Source organism: Balaenoptera physalus, assembly GCF_965194825.1.
Source record: "Balaenoptera physalus genome assembly, chromosome: 20".
NCBI classification, from domain to species: domain Eukaryota; kingdom Metazoa; phylum Chordata; class Mammalia; order Artiodactyla; family Balaenopteridae; genus Balaenoptera; species Balaenoptera physalus.
The window spans coordinates 20,619,570-20,635,910 of NC_138901.1; the positions used below are offsets into that span (position 1 = coordinate 20,619,570).

Consider the following 16,341-nt stretch of genomic DNA (forward strand, 5'->3'; position numbering starts at 1 on the left):
GGTGCAGAATTAAAAAGGAAAAATCACAGTGCAAATCAGCTCTAAAGAAATACATTTATTTAAAACTTACATTGAGATGATTAGTAGCTATAACACAGAACAAGATAGCTTTAGGAACATAAAACAAGCTATTTTACAATGTAATGTCTCAAAGTGTCCTAAATTCTACATCTCCTCTGACTTAAAGGGGGGCAGTCAAGATTATACTTGCAGTAGATAGGGGCTTGATACTGTTAGCCCAGAAAACTCACTGTATCAACTGGAACTAAATATTTATTTTACAAATAACTCAAAGAGCCCCAGCACATGGATCGTAAGATCTTCACCCATGTAGCAAGCACTACTTTTCACGAGTGCATTATGCAGGAGGATTAAGTTAACAAGTGCTCTATTGTATGTGCTTCACTGTCAGACATTTCCAGTAATGGTCATGGAGAGTAAGACAAAAGCCCTACAAAGGTAATCAACAAAGAGTGGTTATTTGGCTATCTAATTAAATTCCTTGAAGTAAAAATGACTATTATGTTATTGTTATTGTATTACATCACGACTATGAGCTGTTTTGTTTCCAATGACCAAAACATATTATAATGTAAGCATTATAACAAAAACAAAAATGGACTATTCTCAAGAAAGTAACAAACTGGAGTGATGAACTGTGACAGAATGTTTAACAGTTTAAAAAAGGAGAGACTGAATTGTTTCACCAAATATTCTACACTTAAATGACAACCTATAAACACCCTATGTTTCTAGTGTAGGCAGAGAACTTGCTTCACAATTCTACATATTTGGAAAAGACATGAAATGTGGCCGATACACCCTTCTTATTTAAGCTTAGTTTGAGGCAAGTACAAAAAAACCTCCCTTTGGTTATGCTTGATTAGGCCAAGTAACTAAAATATACAATTCAGCTTATGTGTCTACCAATAGTATAGTGTTCATATTAGAATTATGAAGCAGAGAATGAAGTATTTAAACATACCACGTCTACACTAGCAAGAAACATAAAGAGGAAAAAAATTGTGCCCTAGAAACTGCCTTACCAGCAGCCTGAAGAGCTTAATATACAAAAGAACAGAAATCTGCCATAAACACTATCTTTCCAGCTTCAAACTTCTGTCCTACATAAAAAAAGATTTCAAAATTTTTTTGGTCCCAGAAATACAATACAAAATCAAGTAATCAAGACAAAACTGATGTCAATGAATTTTGAGGTTTTTTTTTTTTTTTTAGCAAAGTAGTTTTGAACTGGCACAGCAAAAGCAAAGTTGGATATCAAGATACACAAGACTAATCATGCAAACAACTGCAAGTGAGATGTATTACTTAAACACTAAGCTCATGACTGACATTCTCAATATATACACTGATTTTTTTTTTTTTTTAACCATGGTGGGGTAGGTATAGTTAAAGGATATCCATTCTAAGATATAAGCAGCCTCACTCAAAGTTATGTATAGTTATTACTTTTTGGTATAATCAATTCCTCTCTTTTCCTTCTACAAAACAAAAACAAAAGCAAAAAAGGTTTGCTTGAATACATATTAAGCTGTCTTTTTAAAGCTGTATTTTTAACTGCTTAAATTATCAAACACAATCTTTAAGTTTTCATCAAAAAGGAAATTTCTTTCCCAAAGAGCCATTTTAGGCTGGTCATCATAATCAGAACCTTTACAAATACTGCGGGAAGTTATTTCCAGTTTAGAATTTCAGAATGTCAGCCTTGAACAGATTTAAGCAAATCTGGTTTCTTTCCTTATTAACAAGTTAGTTAGGATATTTCAGAAACACAAGTTACTGATGTGAAATCACACACGTGAATTCAAATATGAAAATTAGGAATTCAGTAGTCAGGAACCCTGCACACATCATCATGCAAGGAAGGACTTACCCTCTCTTTCCAGCCATGGCCTAGGCTGCCTGCCGAGTTAAAAAACAACAGTTTCAATCACGTTTTCAAAACCAGATTATACCTGAATCTTATGCGTTATGACTTCCGCCACATCATGTGAAAAAAAGATAACCCTACAAGTAACTTGGTAATGACTGTCTCAGAAGACAACTCTGAGACAAAAAAGAAAAAAAAAAAAAGGCAATCAAAAACCTTACACCCTTCTGGAGAGAGACTGGCACCTTAGTGAGCTACTAAATTATTTCAACAGCACCAAGAAAAGGCAGTTTGCTAGCACAGTCTTATCAGAGAGAAATGAGAACTTCATTCAATGAACTTTTCTGTCTTACTTGCACAGACCTCTCACAACTACTTAGCACTTCTCAGAATCCAAATAGCTTTTATTAAAATAACTACAAATAAATGGAAATTAAGAAAACAGTAGAGGTGGGGTAGGATAATATATCCTCATATAGAAATAGACTTGCAGTCTCCCATCCCTACCCCGGCCTAAATTAAACGGTTTTTTTTTTTTTTTTCAAGTGAGAGGTTTATGTTCAGAATGTCTTCTTTCAAATTAACCTCAGATATTGTTGAATTAAAGCTCGTCAACTTTTTTTTAAAATTATTTTTTATTTTATTTATTTTTGTCTGTGTTGGGTCTTCGTTTCTGTGCGAGGGCTTTCTCTAGTTGCAGCAAGTGGGGGCCACTCTTCATCGCAGTGCGCGGGCCTTACACTATCGCGGCCTCTCTTGTTGCAGAGAACAGGCTCCAGACGCGCAGGCTCGGTAATTGTGGCTCACGGGCCCAGTTGCTCTGTGGCATGTGGGATCTTCCCAGACCAGGGCTCGAATCCGTGTCCCCTGCATTAGCAGGCAGATTCTCAACCACTGCGCCACCAGGGAAGCCCAATTAAACGGTTTTAAAGCAGATTTCCAACACATTATTGAAAAACTTTGTCCTAGGCAGGGATGCCAATTCAGAAATTTCAGTTAAGTTCTTAGTATAGAGTCCAAGGGCTAAACATTAATAGTCTCATAGCACACTGAGAGCCAAAATTCCTGGTTGTGCTTTTTTTCCTTTTGATGTTTGATCCAACTAATAAGATTAACTATATTGGACTAGGGAAAAAAAAAAAAATCACTGTACTTGGAATTCACCTTCTAGAATGGTATTTCAGAATGTCTAAGAAGGTAGAGACATTCTGAAAGAAACAAGAAAAGTATACTGGACCCACACTTCAAACCATTAGAGCAGGAGTCCCTTATGTTAACTGAGCGCTAAAAGTCAACCTAAGTGGTAATTTGCATAAAGCCTGGGCGCAGATAAGAGTATCAGAAGAATGCATAAAAATAAATAAAAGATAACCATAGTGATAAATTTTTAAGAGCCATAATTATGCGCCCAAATGTAGTATTCTAGGCTCAGGCAAAGTTCCAATGAAAGTCTAGGGCAACTAGATAAAACATTGTAATAATCCAGGCTGAGAAATAATAAGGCTTCTCTTTAGCAACATTTCTCTAAATTGTTACTTCCTTCCCATTTTGAAAAAAGTTTCTTTTAGAAAGGAATGGTAAGGATTCCATACAATATGCATCAGAGCAAAATTTAAAATTGAAGGCATTGTGTCGATTGTCATTGGCATTATTTACACTCATTAATTTATCTTCAAATAAGCCTGCAACTCCCGAAAAAAGCGTTTTTAAATTTTTCAGTGCCTTTGATTTCTTACTCTAGACTAATAATACTTTTCTTCTTAGAGAAACAAATTTCACAGATATAACTTCCTCTGTATTCAATCAGCTAAAGATCAGTACTCTTGCCAACTACCATTGTCTCAGAGTGATGACTTGAAGTTCATAACACAGTTGCTAAAGAAATGAAAAATACTCAAAAAATACATGAGCCAATCACAAATTTCTCATCAATCATCTCTTCCAGAAATAAACAAGATAGCATTTGTAGATAAACAAATATAAAAAAGTATCAATGCAAACATTCTGAAATCATCTTGCTGAAATAGTGTGCTTTTTCCTTCAAATTTCAATCTCACTATTGCACATACCTCCTGTAGATGACGGCTCAATGCATAAATTCTGATCTTGTCAAAACCAACCATTCGGGAAAAAAATGAAAAAGATTATCAAAGTAAATGTGCAAATATAACTGGTGCTTAAAGCATGTTCAAAACATAAGACCCTAAGACAAAGGAGTTATAACTTGCTGGCAGACAAACAGTCAAGTAACTACACCTGGTTTTTCCACTTAGCTGAATAAGATCTTATTAAAGATAACACACACACAAACCAAAGATGGATAAAGACTGCAAACTAACAAAAATTACCATGTATTGAATTGATCTTCCCATTCTTCAGTTTTTGACTATATTTCCTTTATATGGGGCGATAATCGGTTCATGTAGAAAATAAGTTATCGACATACTTTTTCAAGTAACAGTCTGGGTATCTTCAGCCTCATGAACAGGTATAACTGTTTTGAGCTGCACATATCAGAGAACCTAGCATTCTATCTGAGAGCTTGGCACTCGTCGCATGTTTAGGGCGTGTCGATGTATTTCTTGCATCTGTCTGATCCGGTCCTTCTGCCACATTAAGTTTTGAGGCATAGGATATCTCTGAGTGCCATGCAAGTACCGGTATGGGATTCTCACATGGCAGGCAGTGGCTCTACAACGAGGCTGTGGCATGGGAGGAAGAAGCATCCACCTCTTTCTCTCAGCACAATATCGGTAAGCTTCTTTCCGATACTGTTTGTCAATATCATCACTGTTTTTCCAGCCTCCAATAATGAAAACGTCATCTTTGTAATAGCAAATGGCCGCTCCTTCGATGCTTAGGACTTCTGGAGGTAAGCTTTCAAGGATCTCATCGGAAACTTGGCTGGCAATTTTTCTTACTGCCTCTTCATTTTCTAAAGAATAACTCTTGGGACAGCATGAGGCTGTCTGATAAAAGTTTGAATTGACCACAGACATTTGGAAAAAGCAGTAATTGTCAATAAGTGGCAAAGATTCCACATCTTGCCACTGTCGAGTCTCCGTATCGTAACAAGTGATAACAGCCTTTAATCCATCTTCAGTGTCCCGGTCCACAGGAGTGCGGGCAGCAATGTACACAAACCGGTCTTCAATGGCTAGTGCTTTAACATCTCGAAGAATCTTTGGTGCTGATTCCAAGTTGTGCCATTTATCAAGCTCGGGATTATAAACAGTCACATCTTTAAAACCAGGACTGAAGTTGCCATGTCCTCCAATGCTGTATAGCTTCCCTTTGACTTCTGTGAGTCCAAAAGAATGCTTCCTTGTCATCAGACTACAAACGTGTTCCCAGGTATTCAAGTTTGGGTTATACCTTTCCACAGTTTTAGCAAACCCAGGTTCCATCGACCCAGCAACATACACGTAGGATTCTGTTACTGCAACAGCATGTCCATCAAGGTGATTATGAATATGGGGTAGGTTTACCCATCTGTCCTCATCGACAAAATATCCCACACATTCACTTAAATAGTCCCCTCCTTCTGACACGCCTCCAATAACCATGATCACGTCCATGTTTTGCCCATAGCGAGGTAATAATGAGACATGAGAAGCGGGATGCTGGAACGTGCCAGACTGTATATTCTCGGCTCTAAGAGCATGCCTCTCCACTGCATCGGCCACTAACTTGACACAAACTTCATTATTGGCCACCAGCCTCTCTGGTTTGACATGACGAGTAAGGTAAGTAGGTTTCATCTGGGACAATCTGAGCAATTTAAAAAGTTCTTCAAAGTATCTCTCTCTCTCTTCAGCATTTCTCTGAACCCATTTCAAAACTGTTTCAAATAGAACCTCTTCAGAATCAACTGTTATCTCCAAGTCCGACAGCCAGTCTCGAATGAGGTGGAAAGGTAAAGTATAAAACTCCTCATCCTGAATTACTTTGTGGAAGTTTCTCCGTATCATATCCGCAGCTTTCAGAGCAAGTTGGCTTAGAGTATACATGTGAGCTAAGCTATGAATGGCCACACAATTAGAGAGATGAAGTTTTTTCTTGAGAAATTCTCCACAAAATTCTTTTAAACGAATTAATAGGAACCTAAAATCAAGAAAAAGAGAAAGGATTAATTTTCAAATGTGCATATTTTATGTGGCTGCACTTTGAGTGCATCTGAATTATACAAACTGAAATGTAAGCTTCATCTCACTTCATGCACAACACCTGAAAAAAGCATATCCTCCCAACTTAAAAAGGATTGTCCTGAAAAGTAGGTTTAAAAGCATATATAAAAATCATCTTTATATGATATATTTTAAATTATTTCCATTAGATAGTTTATATGTATTATATATTATACAAAGTATGTATAATATACACACAAAACAGAGTTTTTGATTATGTAAGGTGTTTCAGAACATATCCTTTAATAAAGTACAACAGTCCCATACTTTATTTCCACTTTAATTTGCCCTTGGCAAAGGCAAATCCCAATCCAAACTTGTCTCTGCCATCCTGCCCTAGTCCTTTGCCAGCAACCAGCCTCTTCTTAGATGAGGCTGGGTCTCAGTGAAGAGAATTTCTTTAGCATCAGCTACATGGTACAGGAACTGTGACTCCTGGGAGGCTGTTTGGTCAGCTCTCAGAGGGAATGGCGGTGCAGGCTTTGTGTCAGAGGTTTTAATCTTCTCTTCACCAGAGCTTCCTCCCTGAGTAGCCCAGGGGTGGGGGCAGGGCTGGTGCTCAGGGGTTTTGTCCTGAGCTGGGTTCTCATTAAAGCAGGTGAGGCAAGGCAAACGAAAACATCTGAAGAAGCCAGGAAATAAAACAACAACAGAAAACGTGTAGGATGGTTCACGTTAAAAAAGTAAAGAAAGTAGTTTGGCATGTAGCTGACTAGATGTTGTTTGCTCACATAAATTAATCTGGCAGAATTCAGCCCCAAGGGTGGCCAATTTGAGACCACTGCTAAAGAGTTAAGACCCCAGAACTGAGAACATTAAATAATGTAAGAATGACTTCATCGGGACTTCCCTGGGGTCCAGTGGTTAAGGCTCTGCGCTTCCACTGCAGGGGGGCGCGGGTTCCATCCCTGGTTGGGGAACCAAGATCCCACAGGCCGCTTGGCACGGCCAAAAAAGAAAAAAAAAAGGAATGACTTCATCAGTCCAGGCCTCTCTCACTTCAGTAATCATTTGCTATTATGATTATTGTGCTTAATAACTGACTGCGATATGAAGATTAATTTCAAGACAGGCTCCCTTCACCCTCTCCAGAGAACACACCATCTCAGACATAAAACAAAGACAAGGTTGAGTGGTAAGAGCTCTAGTGGCTCTCAAACATGTCTGGGTGCCAGGGTCACTCACTCCTGGGCTGCCCCACCCCCTACTTCTGATTTTTGGCAGGCACTCCAAGTAAGCCGACACGTATCCCCTCGGACAGGTATTTGGAAACACTGCTCTATGAAAATAATAGCTACTGTATACTAGGCATGTGCCATGTGACAGGCATCATGCTGGGCACTTCCTATTATCTCTTCAGGTTGTAAGTGCCTGCGAGGTAGGTATGATCAACAGAAAGAGTATATGGGGGGAGGTGGGGAGGTAGTAAAGGAATCCTGCCTCAGAGCTGATGGGTGAGATTGGATGTGATGGTTGCAGGGCACTTAGTGCCAAACACAAGGCAGCTGCTCAGCAACTGACATATGGAGAGAAGTTAAAGTTTTAAGTAAACTGTCTGGGGTGTTCTCTCCTCTCCTCACCCCAATTCTCCAGTAAAGCAGCAGTAAATCTGAATGAACACAAGCTCACACGACAGAAGCAAACGTAGCTTGAGTGAGTGCAATGACCCTTCTCTATCCATCTGCATTCAACAAACCTCCCTCTCTTCTCTCAGACCTACATCCACCCACCCAACCCCACCCTCAAATAGACGACCCAATCTCATGCTTTGAGAAAACAGAAGCAGTCAGGCAAAAACTTCATTTTCCCACTATCTTTTTTTTTTCTGGCCGCACCTCGCAGCTTGCGGGATCTTAGTTCCCCGACCAGGGATTGAACCCGGGCCCCGGCAGTGAAAGCACCGAGTCCTAACCACTGGACTGCCGGGGAATTCTCTCCCACTATCCAATCTGTCTGCCTAACAGCTGTACGCTATACTCTGCCTTCCCAGTCCAACTTCTCCACTTTTGATGTGGATTCTATCCCCTTCTTGGTTTCAAGGACTTTGGTCCTATAACATCAATTTCTCCTCTTCCACAGATTCATTTTTCATCAGCACACAAACATGCTCCACTATCTCCTATCTTGGGGGCGGGGGGGAAGACCTCCCTGGACTCCTCTCCACACATGTCCGTGTGTATCATTTTTCTGATCCTCTTGACAGTCAGACTTAAATGGCTCTTGTCAGTGCCATCAAGGACCTCTATTATCACCAAATCCAATGATCGCTTACAGTTGACAGAACTGACATGATTGGCTACTCCCTCCTTGACACACTTTAGGCTTCCATGGGATCAGTCTCCTCTGCTGGTTCCTCTTTACCAGTCTGGAGAACCCCAGGGCTCAGTCCCGCTGTTTCTCTTTTCTATCTACACTCTCTTCCTAAGTAATTTCATCCAGTGCCGAGGCTTTAATTACCACCTATATGCTAATTTCCTGCCAATCTGTAGCTCCCAGTGCTCATCTATACAACTGCCTACTAGACATTTCCTGGACCAAAAACCAAACTCCTGATTTTCGTCCCAAACACTTTCCTGCAGTCTTCCACATCTAAATAAATAATGAACAAACTCCATCTTTCCAGTGGGTCAAAAAACTATTAGTCTTTTCCCTAACCCCCCACATCAAATCCATCAGCAAATTCATCTCCTCTGCCTTCAAAATATGTCTAGAATCAAAGCATTTCTCATCACTTTTCCTTCTCCCTCCTCAATCCAAACCTCTACCACCACTGCCACAACCTCCTAAACTAATCTCTCTGCTTCTGCCCTTGCAGCCCCTTCCCCACCACCTCATCCTTTTTCTCAACACAGCAGCATTCTCCAAATCAGACTGCATCATTCCTCTACTCCAAACCTTCCCATGTCATTCAGAGTAAGAGCCCAAGTCCTTCCACAGGCTGACAAGGCCCTGTGGGATCTGGATCCATCCCCATTACCACCTTCAGGCCTCTCCTACTCCTCTCACCCTGCATCCCTTTGATTCAGCCACACTGGCCTCTTGCTATTCTCTAACACCCAGACAAGCACCATCTCAGGGTCTTTGCACCTGTGTCCCCTACCTGAAACACCCTTAACCTCACTTCCTTCTGATCTTTGCAAAACGTCTTCTTCTTCACGAGGATTTCTCTATCCATCCAATTTTTAAAACAGCTCCTTTACACCAGCACTTTCTATATGCCCCACCATCCATTATTTTTCAAAACAGCTCTAGCAATCACCTCACATGCTGTTTTATTTATTGTCCATCTACCAATGTAAGTGCAATGTGGAAAGGGACTTTTGTCTGTTTTGTTCACTGCTGAATTCCCAGCAGCTTAGAACCCAGTGTCTGAACTGATGCATAATAGGTACTCAGTAGGTATTTGTTCAAATAACGAATGTGTGACATAATACTGCCCCCAAAGACTCCGCCCCATCTCCAAACTGCATTCACCTGCCTCCTACCTAGTCTCTGGAACATCCATCTGGGCCCCCTACAATCCATCTTCCACAGCAGCAGAATCATCTTTAAAAATATTTAAATCAGGGGCTGCCCTGGTGGCGCAGTGGTTAAGAATCTGCCTGCCAATGCAGAGGACACGGGTTCAAGCCCTGGTCTGGGAAGATCCCACATGCCACGGAGCAACTAAGCCCGTGAGCCACAACTACTGAGCTTGCGCGTCTGGAGCTCGTGCTCCGCAACGGGAGAGGCCACGACAGTGAGAGGCCCGCGCACCGCGATGAAGAGAGGCCCCTGCTCGCCGCAACTGGAGAAAGCCCTCGCACAGAAACGAAGACCCAACACAGCCACAAATAAATAAATAAATTTATTTAAAAAAATTTTAAATCAGATAATTTCTTTAGCCAGCTTTCCATCACCCAGTAAAACCCAAACTCCTTTTTCCAACACATTTCACACACCCTTCTCCCCTTCACCCACTAGATCACTGAGTTTTCCTTTTTTACTTCTTCTCTAAGCCAAATGAGATCCCGCCCGAGGGCCTTTGCGCTATCTGCCAGGAATGGTCATTCCCCATCTTTGCATGGCCAGTACTCCGTTGCCGTTTAAAGGTCTGTTTAAATGTCACCTCCTCAGAAAGGTCTTTCCTCTACGCAATCACTATCCTTTCATCCTTTTTAAATGTCAACACAGTACTTATTACATGCGGACCTTCTTCATTGCCTTTGTCCCTTCACCTGGAGTCTGACAGGGAGCCCTCGCCGGACTGGCAGGCTGCAACCTCAGCACCCAGCGCAGGGGCGGCCCCACAGCACACAGCAGGTGCTCAATAAGTATCAAACGAATGCATTTCGTCAGGGCTCACTCGAGCCCACCCTGGGCACTGCCCTCCCCGCCTTCTCCTGCGCCCTCCCTGGATGCGGCCCTCGGTCGGCGAGCATCCCCACCCCCGCCCTGCACATCCCGCCTCCGCCACCTACCTGTCGGCCAACTCCAGCACCTCGTGCACACTGCCCGTGCTGACGCGGATGCGCCCGGTGTACATGTATTCGATAACGGCTTCCACCGTGTCGGGTTCGGGCCCGGGCTCGGAGCTCCACTTGCGCATCTCCACCCGGCCCGAGCGGGACTCGGAGAACTGGCCCGAGAGCAGGGGCGTGAAGTACTCGGTGGCGGCGGCCAGCACCGAGCGGTGGGCCCGGAACTCGCGGCCTCCCGCACCGCCGAAGCACAAGGTAATGTCGCAGAAGAGGCCCTGGCGCCGCTGCTCGTTCTGCCTCCATGACAGCTCCGAGCAGTGAGAGCTGCACTCGAAATCCTCGGCCTCCGGGCCCGGGTCGCCCCCGCTCGCCTCCATTGCAGACAAGCCAGGCCCAGGCCCGAAGTCCACCGTGCCGCTGCCTCTGACTTCGGCGGCCAGCCCCGCCGAGCCAGCGGCGGCCGTCTCCATGCTCTCCATCTCTAGCACCTGCAGAGATGCAGCCGCGGCCGCCGCTGCTGCCGCCGCCACCGCCGCCGCCGCCATCTTGACGCCGCCGCCCCCGACCCCCCCCAGTCTCCGAGGGATACGGCTGTTCTGGTGCGACACAGAGGGATTCTGGGAATAAATAGTGGGCGCGGGGCGGAGCCGGCCGCCGCTGGGTCTGCGCATGCGCCTCCCCACCCGACCCAACGCGCCCCCTCAGGTAAGGTGCAAACGTACTGCTCCCCAGTTATGACTGTCTCCCCGGCGGCCGCCCATCCACACGCCCTTGGGAGGATGGCTGTTTCCATCCCCTTAGAGAGCAGCGTGCTCTTCGTGATCGTTTTGTAAAACAAAAGCCACCTTAGACCCTTACCCAGTGTTGTCTTGGGTGGCAACATTGGATTTTTATTTAAAGGTTTAGAATGGCCTTGGAGTAAAAATTGAAAAAGACTCGAGACTGAGCCCCAGTTAAGTGGATGCGGGTGAGCAACTTATTATCTCTGAACTAATTTATCTTTCTAAAAATGGGATACTATCTAGATTGGAAGATCGCTGTGAGGATTAAATGAGATGTTTGTCAGGTGTTTTACATAGTGCTTGGTCCACAGTTACTGTTCCATACATACTTGTTAAAAAGATAAATAAAAGCCACTTTGGGGCTTTAAGCAAGGGAGTGGCTCAATCAGATGCCTGTTTTAAAATGTCGCTGGTGGCAGTGTGGAGAATGGACTGTAAGGGGACAAAAGTGGAACTAAGGGCACTAAGTTATCAGACCAGATATGGGTAGATCAGAGGGGAAAATCGACAGGACTTGGCAACCAGAGAAGTGAAGGCAGGCTTTTGGCTTGAGTATCTAAGTAAAGCTTTGGTTCCCATTCACTGCGAAATGGAAGGTACAGATTCACGGGAGAAGATAGTGGGGTTTTTTTGAAGATAGTATTTTGATTCTTTTTTTAAGAGATGGATGAACATTTTTAAAACTACATGTAGTAAAACTATTAGAAAGTACACTTCAAAGGAATGCAGATGAAAGGAAATGGATGACATGAGACAGCAGTATGTTTTCATTGTTACTATATAGTTTATTTAAACCAAACTATGATAATACAGAGGAGAGACTGAGGTGGCAGCTGCCCAGAATCTTTGTGGATTACAGATGCAAACTGAAGACAAGTCGATAACAGACAAGTCAGCTGCATAAATACGGAGAATGTTAAGACACAAGACATTTCACAGCTTTTTGCTTTGCACTTCCATTTTAAACATATGTATGTTACGACTTTACATTTTAAATTACTGCTCCACATATTCTGTAACAATGGCTAAGGATGCAATGGTCCTGTCCCCCTGACATTGGTCTGCAACATGGAACACTTCAGGGGGATACCAAACAAACTCTTAACACACAACATACGAAAAGATCCTAAAAAAAAAAAAAAAATCAGATTAATACAATGCTCTTCAGGTTATATGAGGAGGAAGAAAAGTGAAAAGGAAAAACAAGGTATTAGGGGTCCTTTAAATGGAGAGTATCTAGAGGTCTTAGAAGTGTCATTCCCTTCCTTCAAGGGGAAAACATTTTTTTAACTAATGGAAAAAAGAAAGCAACATTGTAACACCCTACAATGAGGAAAAACACTATCCTGACAGTGCTCAGATGCTTCCATATAATAAATACAGCAGGTAGAAGAGCAAATGTTACAAGTATTGGCTGGGTTCTTATTTCTATGCTTATAAAAAAAATATTAAGCTTCTTTGTGCAGACTCAACAGTGTTAGCCTGTGGGTGTTGGTCTTCGGTGCCTGTACACTGGTGGCTGTTTACATTCCAGGCCCATCCTTTAAGCGAGCTCCAGTGCCAGCTGTCTGTGGCTATTTCCCGGGGGGGAGGAGTTCTCATCTTCACTTTACTGTAGCAGGGTTCCTGGCTCCATTACATGCTCATGTGTTCCGGAAGAACATATGAAATATCATCCCATGGGTGACGATACAGGCCCTGCTTCAGCCTCTTCTGATCAAGATAGTGTCCTAAAATGAAGCAAACGCATCTTTTTGTTAAGAGTTGGTGAGTTTTTTAAATTTTGGTGAGGGGGAGGAGATAAGGAAGGGAAATCTTAACTAATACAAAAAAAATGGGGAAGGACATCCAGGTCCATCCCACAGGCAGATGCCAGCCTTGGTAAAAGGGAACTGTTGGACTTCATTCTGTTTTCCTGGGCTAGCAATCAAACTCACTTCCAAGAACAAAGGAACAAAGATAAAGATAAGGCAGAAGTTTAAGAAAGGAAGGATTAGGAACAATGATTAAGACAATGTGTCATCTCTCTTACAGAAACTGGCCAAATAGATTAAGTGGTATCCCTGAACCATGGGGTAAAACAAACAAAAACAGAAACAAAAAACACAAAAACAAACACACAGGACTCTTACTACCAACTCACCAATGAAGCCCATACTCCTTCCCAGCACAAAGATGCCATTGAGGGCTCCAATGTCAATATATTCATCAGCTTCCTCCCTGCAACACACAATCCACTTGTAGTTTAACAGTGGCTCACATGACTGCCCTCCTCCCCACAGACAGAAAGTACAATTTCTGCCCAGGAATGAGAAGCTAGCTCTCTTTGAACCCAAAGTAGAAAAAAGGGATGTTCTGGATGGTAGGTGTAGAGGCACTTTTTTTCTTCTTTATACCTCTCCATATTTTCTAAATCCTCTCTAATGAGCATGCATTGCTTTTAGAGTTGGGAGGAAACAAGAAAAATCAGTAAGCATTAGGAAGAAGAAAATAGCTGCAAGCTCACCGAGTGAAGGACCCACAGTTTCTGAGCATGTCTACAAATGCAACTCCAATTAAACCGTCTACATTCAGGATAAGGTTTGGTTTCTGGGAAGGCAAAAAAATTCCAAGTATTTATCATTATTACTCATTTTTGTTCCTCGTAATGTTCCACTATTCCTATTACAACTATTACTATGAATTCCTGACCACCATTTAAAAGGCTCCCACCAAAACATCCCAGTTGATTAGGAGAGACAGTGTCTTACTTAATTCCCAATGTCTAGCAAAGGACCCAACCCCTCGTTGACACTTAGTACGCCTGTTGAACTTATTTAAGCAACAGAAACAAAAGTTTCCAGAAAACCAGGTTCAATTTTAGCTGCACAGTCAAAATGTAACCTGGCTCTCATTTTCCCCGAGAAATTCAGCCAAAACTCTGATTCGGGCATTAGGGACATTTTCTTCTTTACCTTTGAGGTGGTAATCTTCTCTACTTCCAGCGCGTAGTCAAGCAGGGGTGTGGCAGGGAAGTGCTGTCTGACGTAATCTTTGAGGATCTGCACGCGCATGTCTGGGTTGTTTATCTAGGAAGTGACCCAAAGTTACAGAAGAACCCACTCTAACACTGCTGTTAAAAGACATGTTCCTGGGAATTCCCTGGTGGTCCAGTGGTTAGGACTCTGCGCTTTCATTGCTGGGGCCTGGATCCCTGGTTGGGGAACTAAGATTCTACATGCTGTGTGGCACGGCCAAAGGGGGGGAAAAAAAAAAAAAAAAAAGGATATGTTCATGCTTGTGTCTCACAGGTGGACACAACTGTACGTGTCATATCCAGGAGGTGTGTTTCAGGGACCTGATCCACATGTATGATTCCATGTAGCACAGATCACGACACTGCTGTGGGGCTTAAGGTTTTCTGACGTCCTCTCATATCTTATTTGAGCCTCAAAACCACCTGAGTTGCGGCGATGTTGGGTAAGTCAGCCATGGGGTCAAGCAGCAGGGGGCTGGGGCGCCTACCCTCAATGGGAAGTCTGAGGTTCTAGCCGCTAGCCATACTGCCCACCAGCTCGGCAACCTAGTCAAGCTGTAACCAAGTTCTAAGTTTTTAACTAAGCAAGCGCCTGTTGGCAGTGGAGCAGCAAAGCATCCCTGAAATTCCAGGAAAACGTCTGGACCTGAGATGAATGGAGATGAACCTTCTGTTCAGAAAGCCACACTAAGCGAGCACCTGTTGGGGGTGGGGGGGTAGTGAGACAGGTTAGGCGCCCGCCAAGTCCCGATACCACAGGGACCTCCCCCCTTGGCCAAGACACGCGAGGTCAGGATGGAGTCCAGGAAGGAAGGCACCCAAAGACTGGGTGTGGCAGCGCAGGCCTGCCGCGAGCTGGGGAAGATGCCCTGTGCTGTGCGTGTGCCTTCTGCCTGGGAGGTGGCGATGGCTGAGCCAAGTTCTGTGAGCCCGGATGCAACGTCCCTCAGAAGGAACCACTGTCCCTGGTTCAGTCTTTGCCACCCAGCTGCCTCTGGATCTACCCTGAGCTGGCCGAGCATGGGGATGCCTGGATCACACGCATGACCCTCTTGTATTAATGTGAGTCATACACCCCGCTCAGACCAGCAGAGTGAGGTTTCTGGAGCTACGGAGCCAAGGACCCCGAGCAGCTGCCGCTTCCTCTTCTCTCGTTGCCTCTGATTTCTAAACACAGCTCACACAGGACACACAGAGGACTACCCGCCCTGTGAGAGACTCTATTAGTTAGAATAGTCACGCTGGCCTCTCCCTATCGGGCTGGCCCTGATTTTATTACTCTTCCTGCCCCAGTGGTGTCAGGCTTAACCACATTGACTTGCTTTGGCCGATGAAATGTCAGTGAAAAAAAGGGGGCTGTGCAACTTCCAAGCAGAAGCTTTAAGAAGCTTTCTTGTGGTTCTGCCATGGCTGTTTTCCTTCTGACATGAGACCAGCATCTCCTGGATAGGGGCTGCTCCTTCAGTGGAGATGACGGAGCCGGAGCCGCAGCCAACCCACAGTGGATGGAGGATGAGTAAGAAACAAACCTTTGCTGCTGTGAGCCACTGAGATTTTTGGAGTTGTTTGTTACCGCAACCTGCAGCATTATGTAGCCTAAGGTGACCAATATGTCCCCTTAACCCTGACCTTAGTCCTTTCTCCTATTAAGATTCACCTGGGGGCTTCCCTGGTGGTGCAGTGGTTGAGAATCTGCCTGCTAATGCAGGGGACACGGGTTCGAGCCCTGGTCTGGGAAGATCCCACATGCCGCGGAACAACTAGGCCCGTGAGCCACAATTACTGAGCTTGCGCGTCTGGAGCTTGTGCTCCGCAACAAGAGAGGCCGCGATGAAGAGTGGCCCCCGCTTGCCGCAGCTAGAGAAAGCCCTCGCACAGAAACAAAGACCCAACACAGCCAAAAATAAATAAATAAATAAATAAATAAATTTATATATATATATATATAAAGATTCACCTGGGAAGCTAAAGTTACCAAGTTTCCAGCTCATCATATTTTCACACC

At 43.8% G+C, this 16,341-nt stretch overlaps 2 protein-coding genes and 1 long non-coding RNA gene across 6 annotated transcripts in view; 1 reads left to right on the plus strand and 2 right to left on the minus strand.

Moving 5' to 3' along the window:
• Window positions 1–35: 35 nt before the first annotated feature.
• Window positions 36–11,242, minus strand: KLHL11 (kelch like family member 11). 2 transcript variants are annotated; one of them, XR_014257402.1, is made up of 3 exons: window positions 10,539–11,242; window positions 4,240–5,995; window positions 36–1,923 (listed from the first exon to the last, which is right to left on the minus strand). XR_014257402.1 is itself a non-coding variant. In XM_082440962.1 (2 exons), the coding sequence occupies exons 1-2, from the start codon at window positions 11,207–11,209 to the stop codon at window positions 4,414–4,416; spliced, it is 2,253 nt and encodes a 750-aa protein (XP_082297088.1). In that variant the 5' UTR covers window positions 11,210–11,242; the 3' UTR covers window positions 2,812–4,413. The 2 variants fall into 2 exon arrangements, 1 of the variants encoding a protein (XP_082297088.1); XM_082440962.1 differs by lacking the exon at window positions 36–1,923 and having other exon boundaries at window positions 2,812–5,995.
• Window positions 11,148–16,264, plus strand: LOC309650092. 2 transcript variants are annotated; one of them, XR_014257403.1, is made up of 2 exons: window positions 11,148–11,243; window positions 14,611–16,264. It is a non-coding gene; the product is annotated as an uncharacterized lncRNA (long non-coding RNA). The 2 variants fall into 2 exon arrangements; XR_014257404.1 differs by lacking the exon at window positions 11,148–11,243 and adding an exon at window positions 11,250–11,505.
• The window catches only part of ACLY (ATP citrate lyase), a 42,803-nt gene continuing 38,542 nt past the window's right edge, over window positions 12,081–16,341 (minus strand). For both annotated transcript variants that reach the window (XM_082440961.1, XM_082440960.1), the window contains 4 exons: window positions 14,275–14,388; window positions 13,827–13,909; window positions 13,464–13,540; window positions 12,081–13,050 (listed from right to left, as the gene is read on the minus strand). In XM_082440961.1, the coding sequence (XP_082297087.1) occupies window positions 12,956–13,050; window positions 13,464–13,540; window positions 13,827–13,909; window positions 14,275–14,388 (369 nt within the window). In that variant the 3' untranslated portion in view covers window positions 12,081–12,955. The remainder of the gene's footprint in view (window positions 13,051–13,463; window positions 13,541–13,826; window positions 13,910–14,274; window positions 14,389–16,341) is intronic.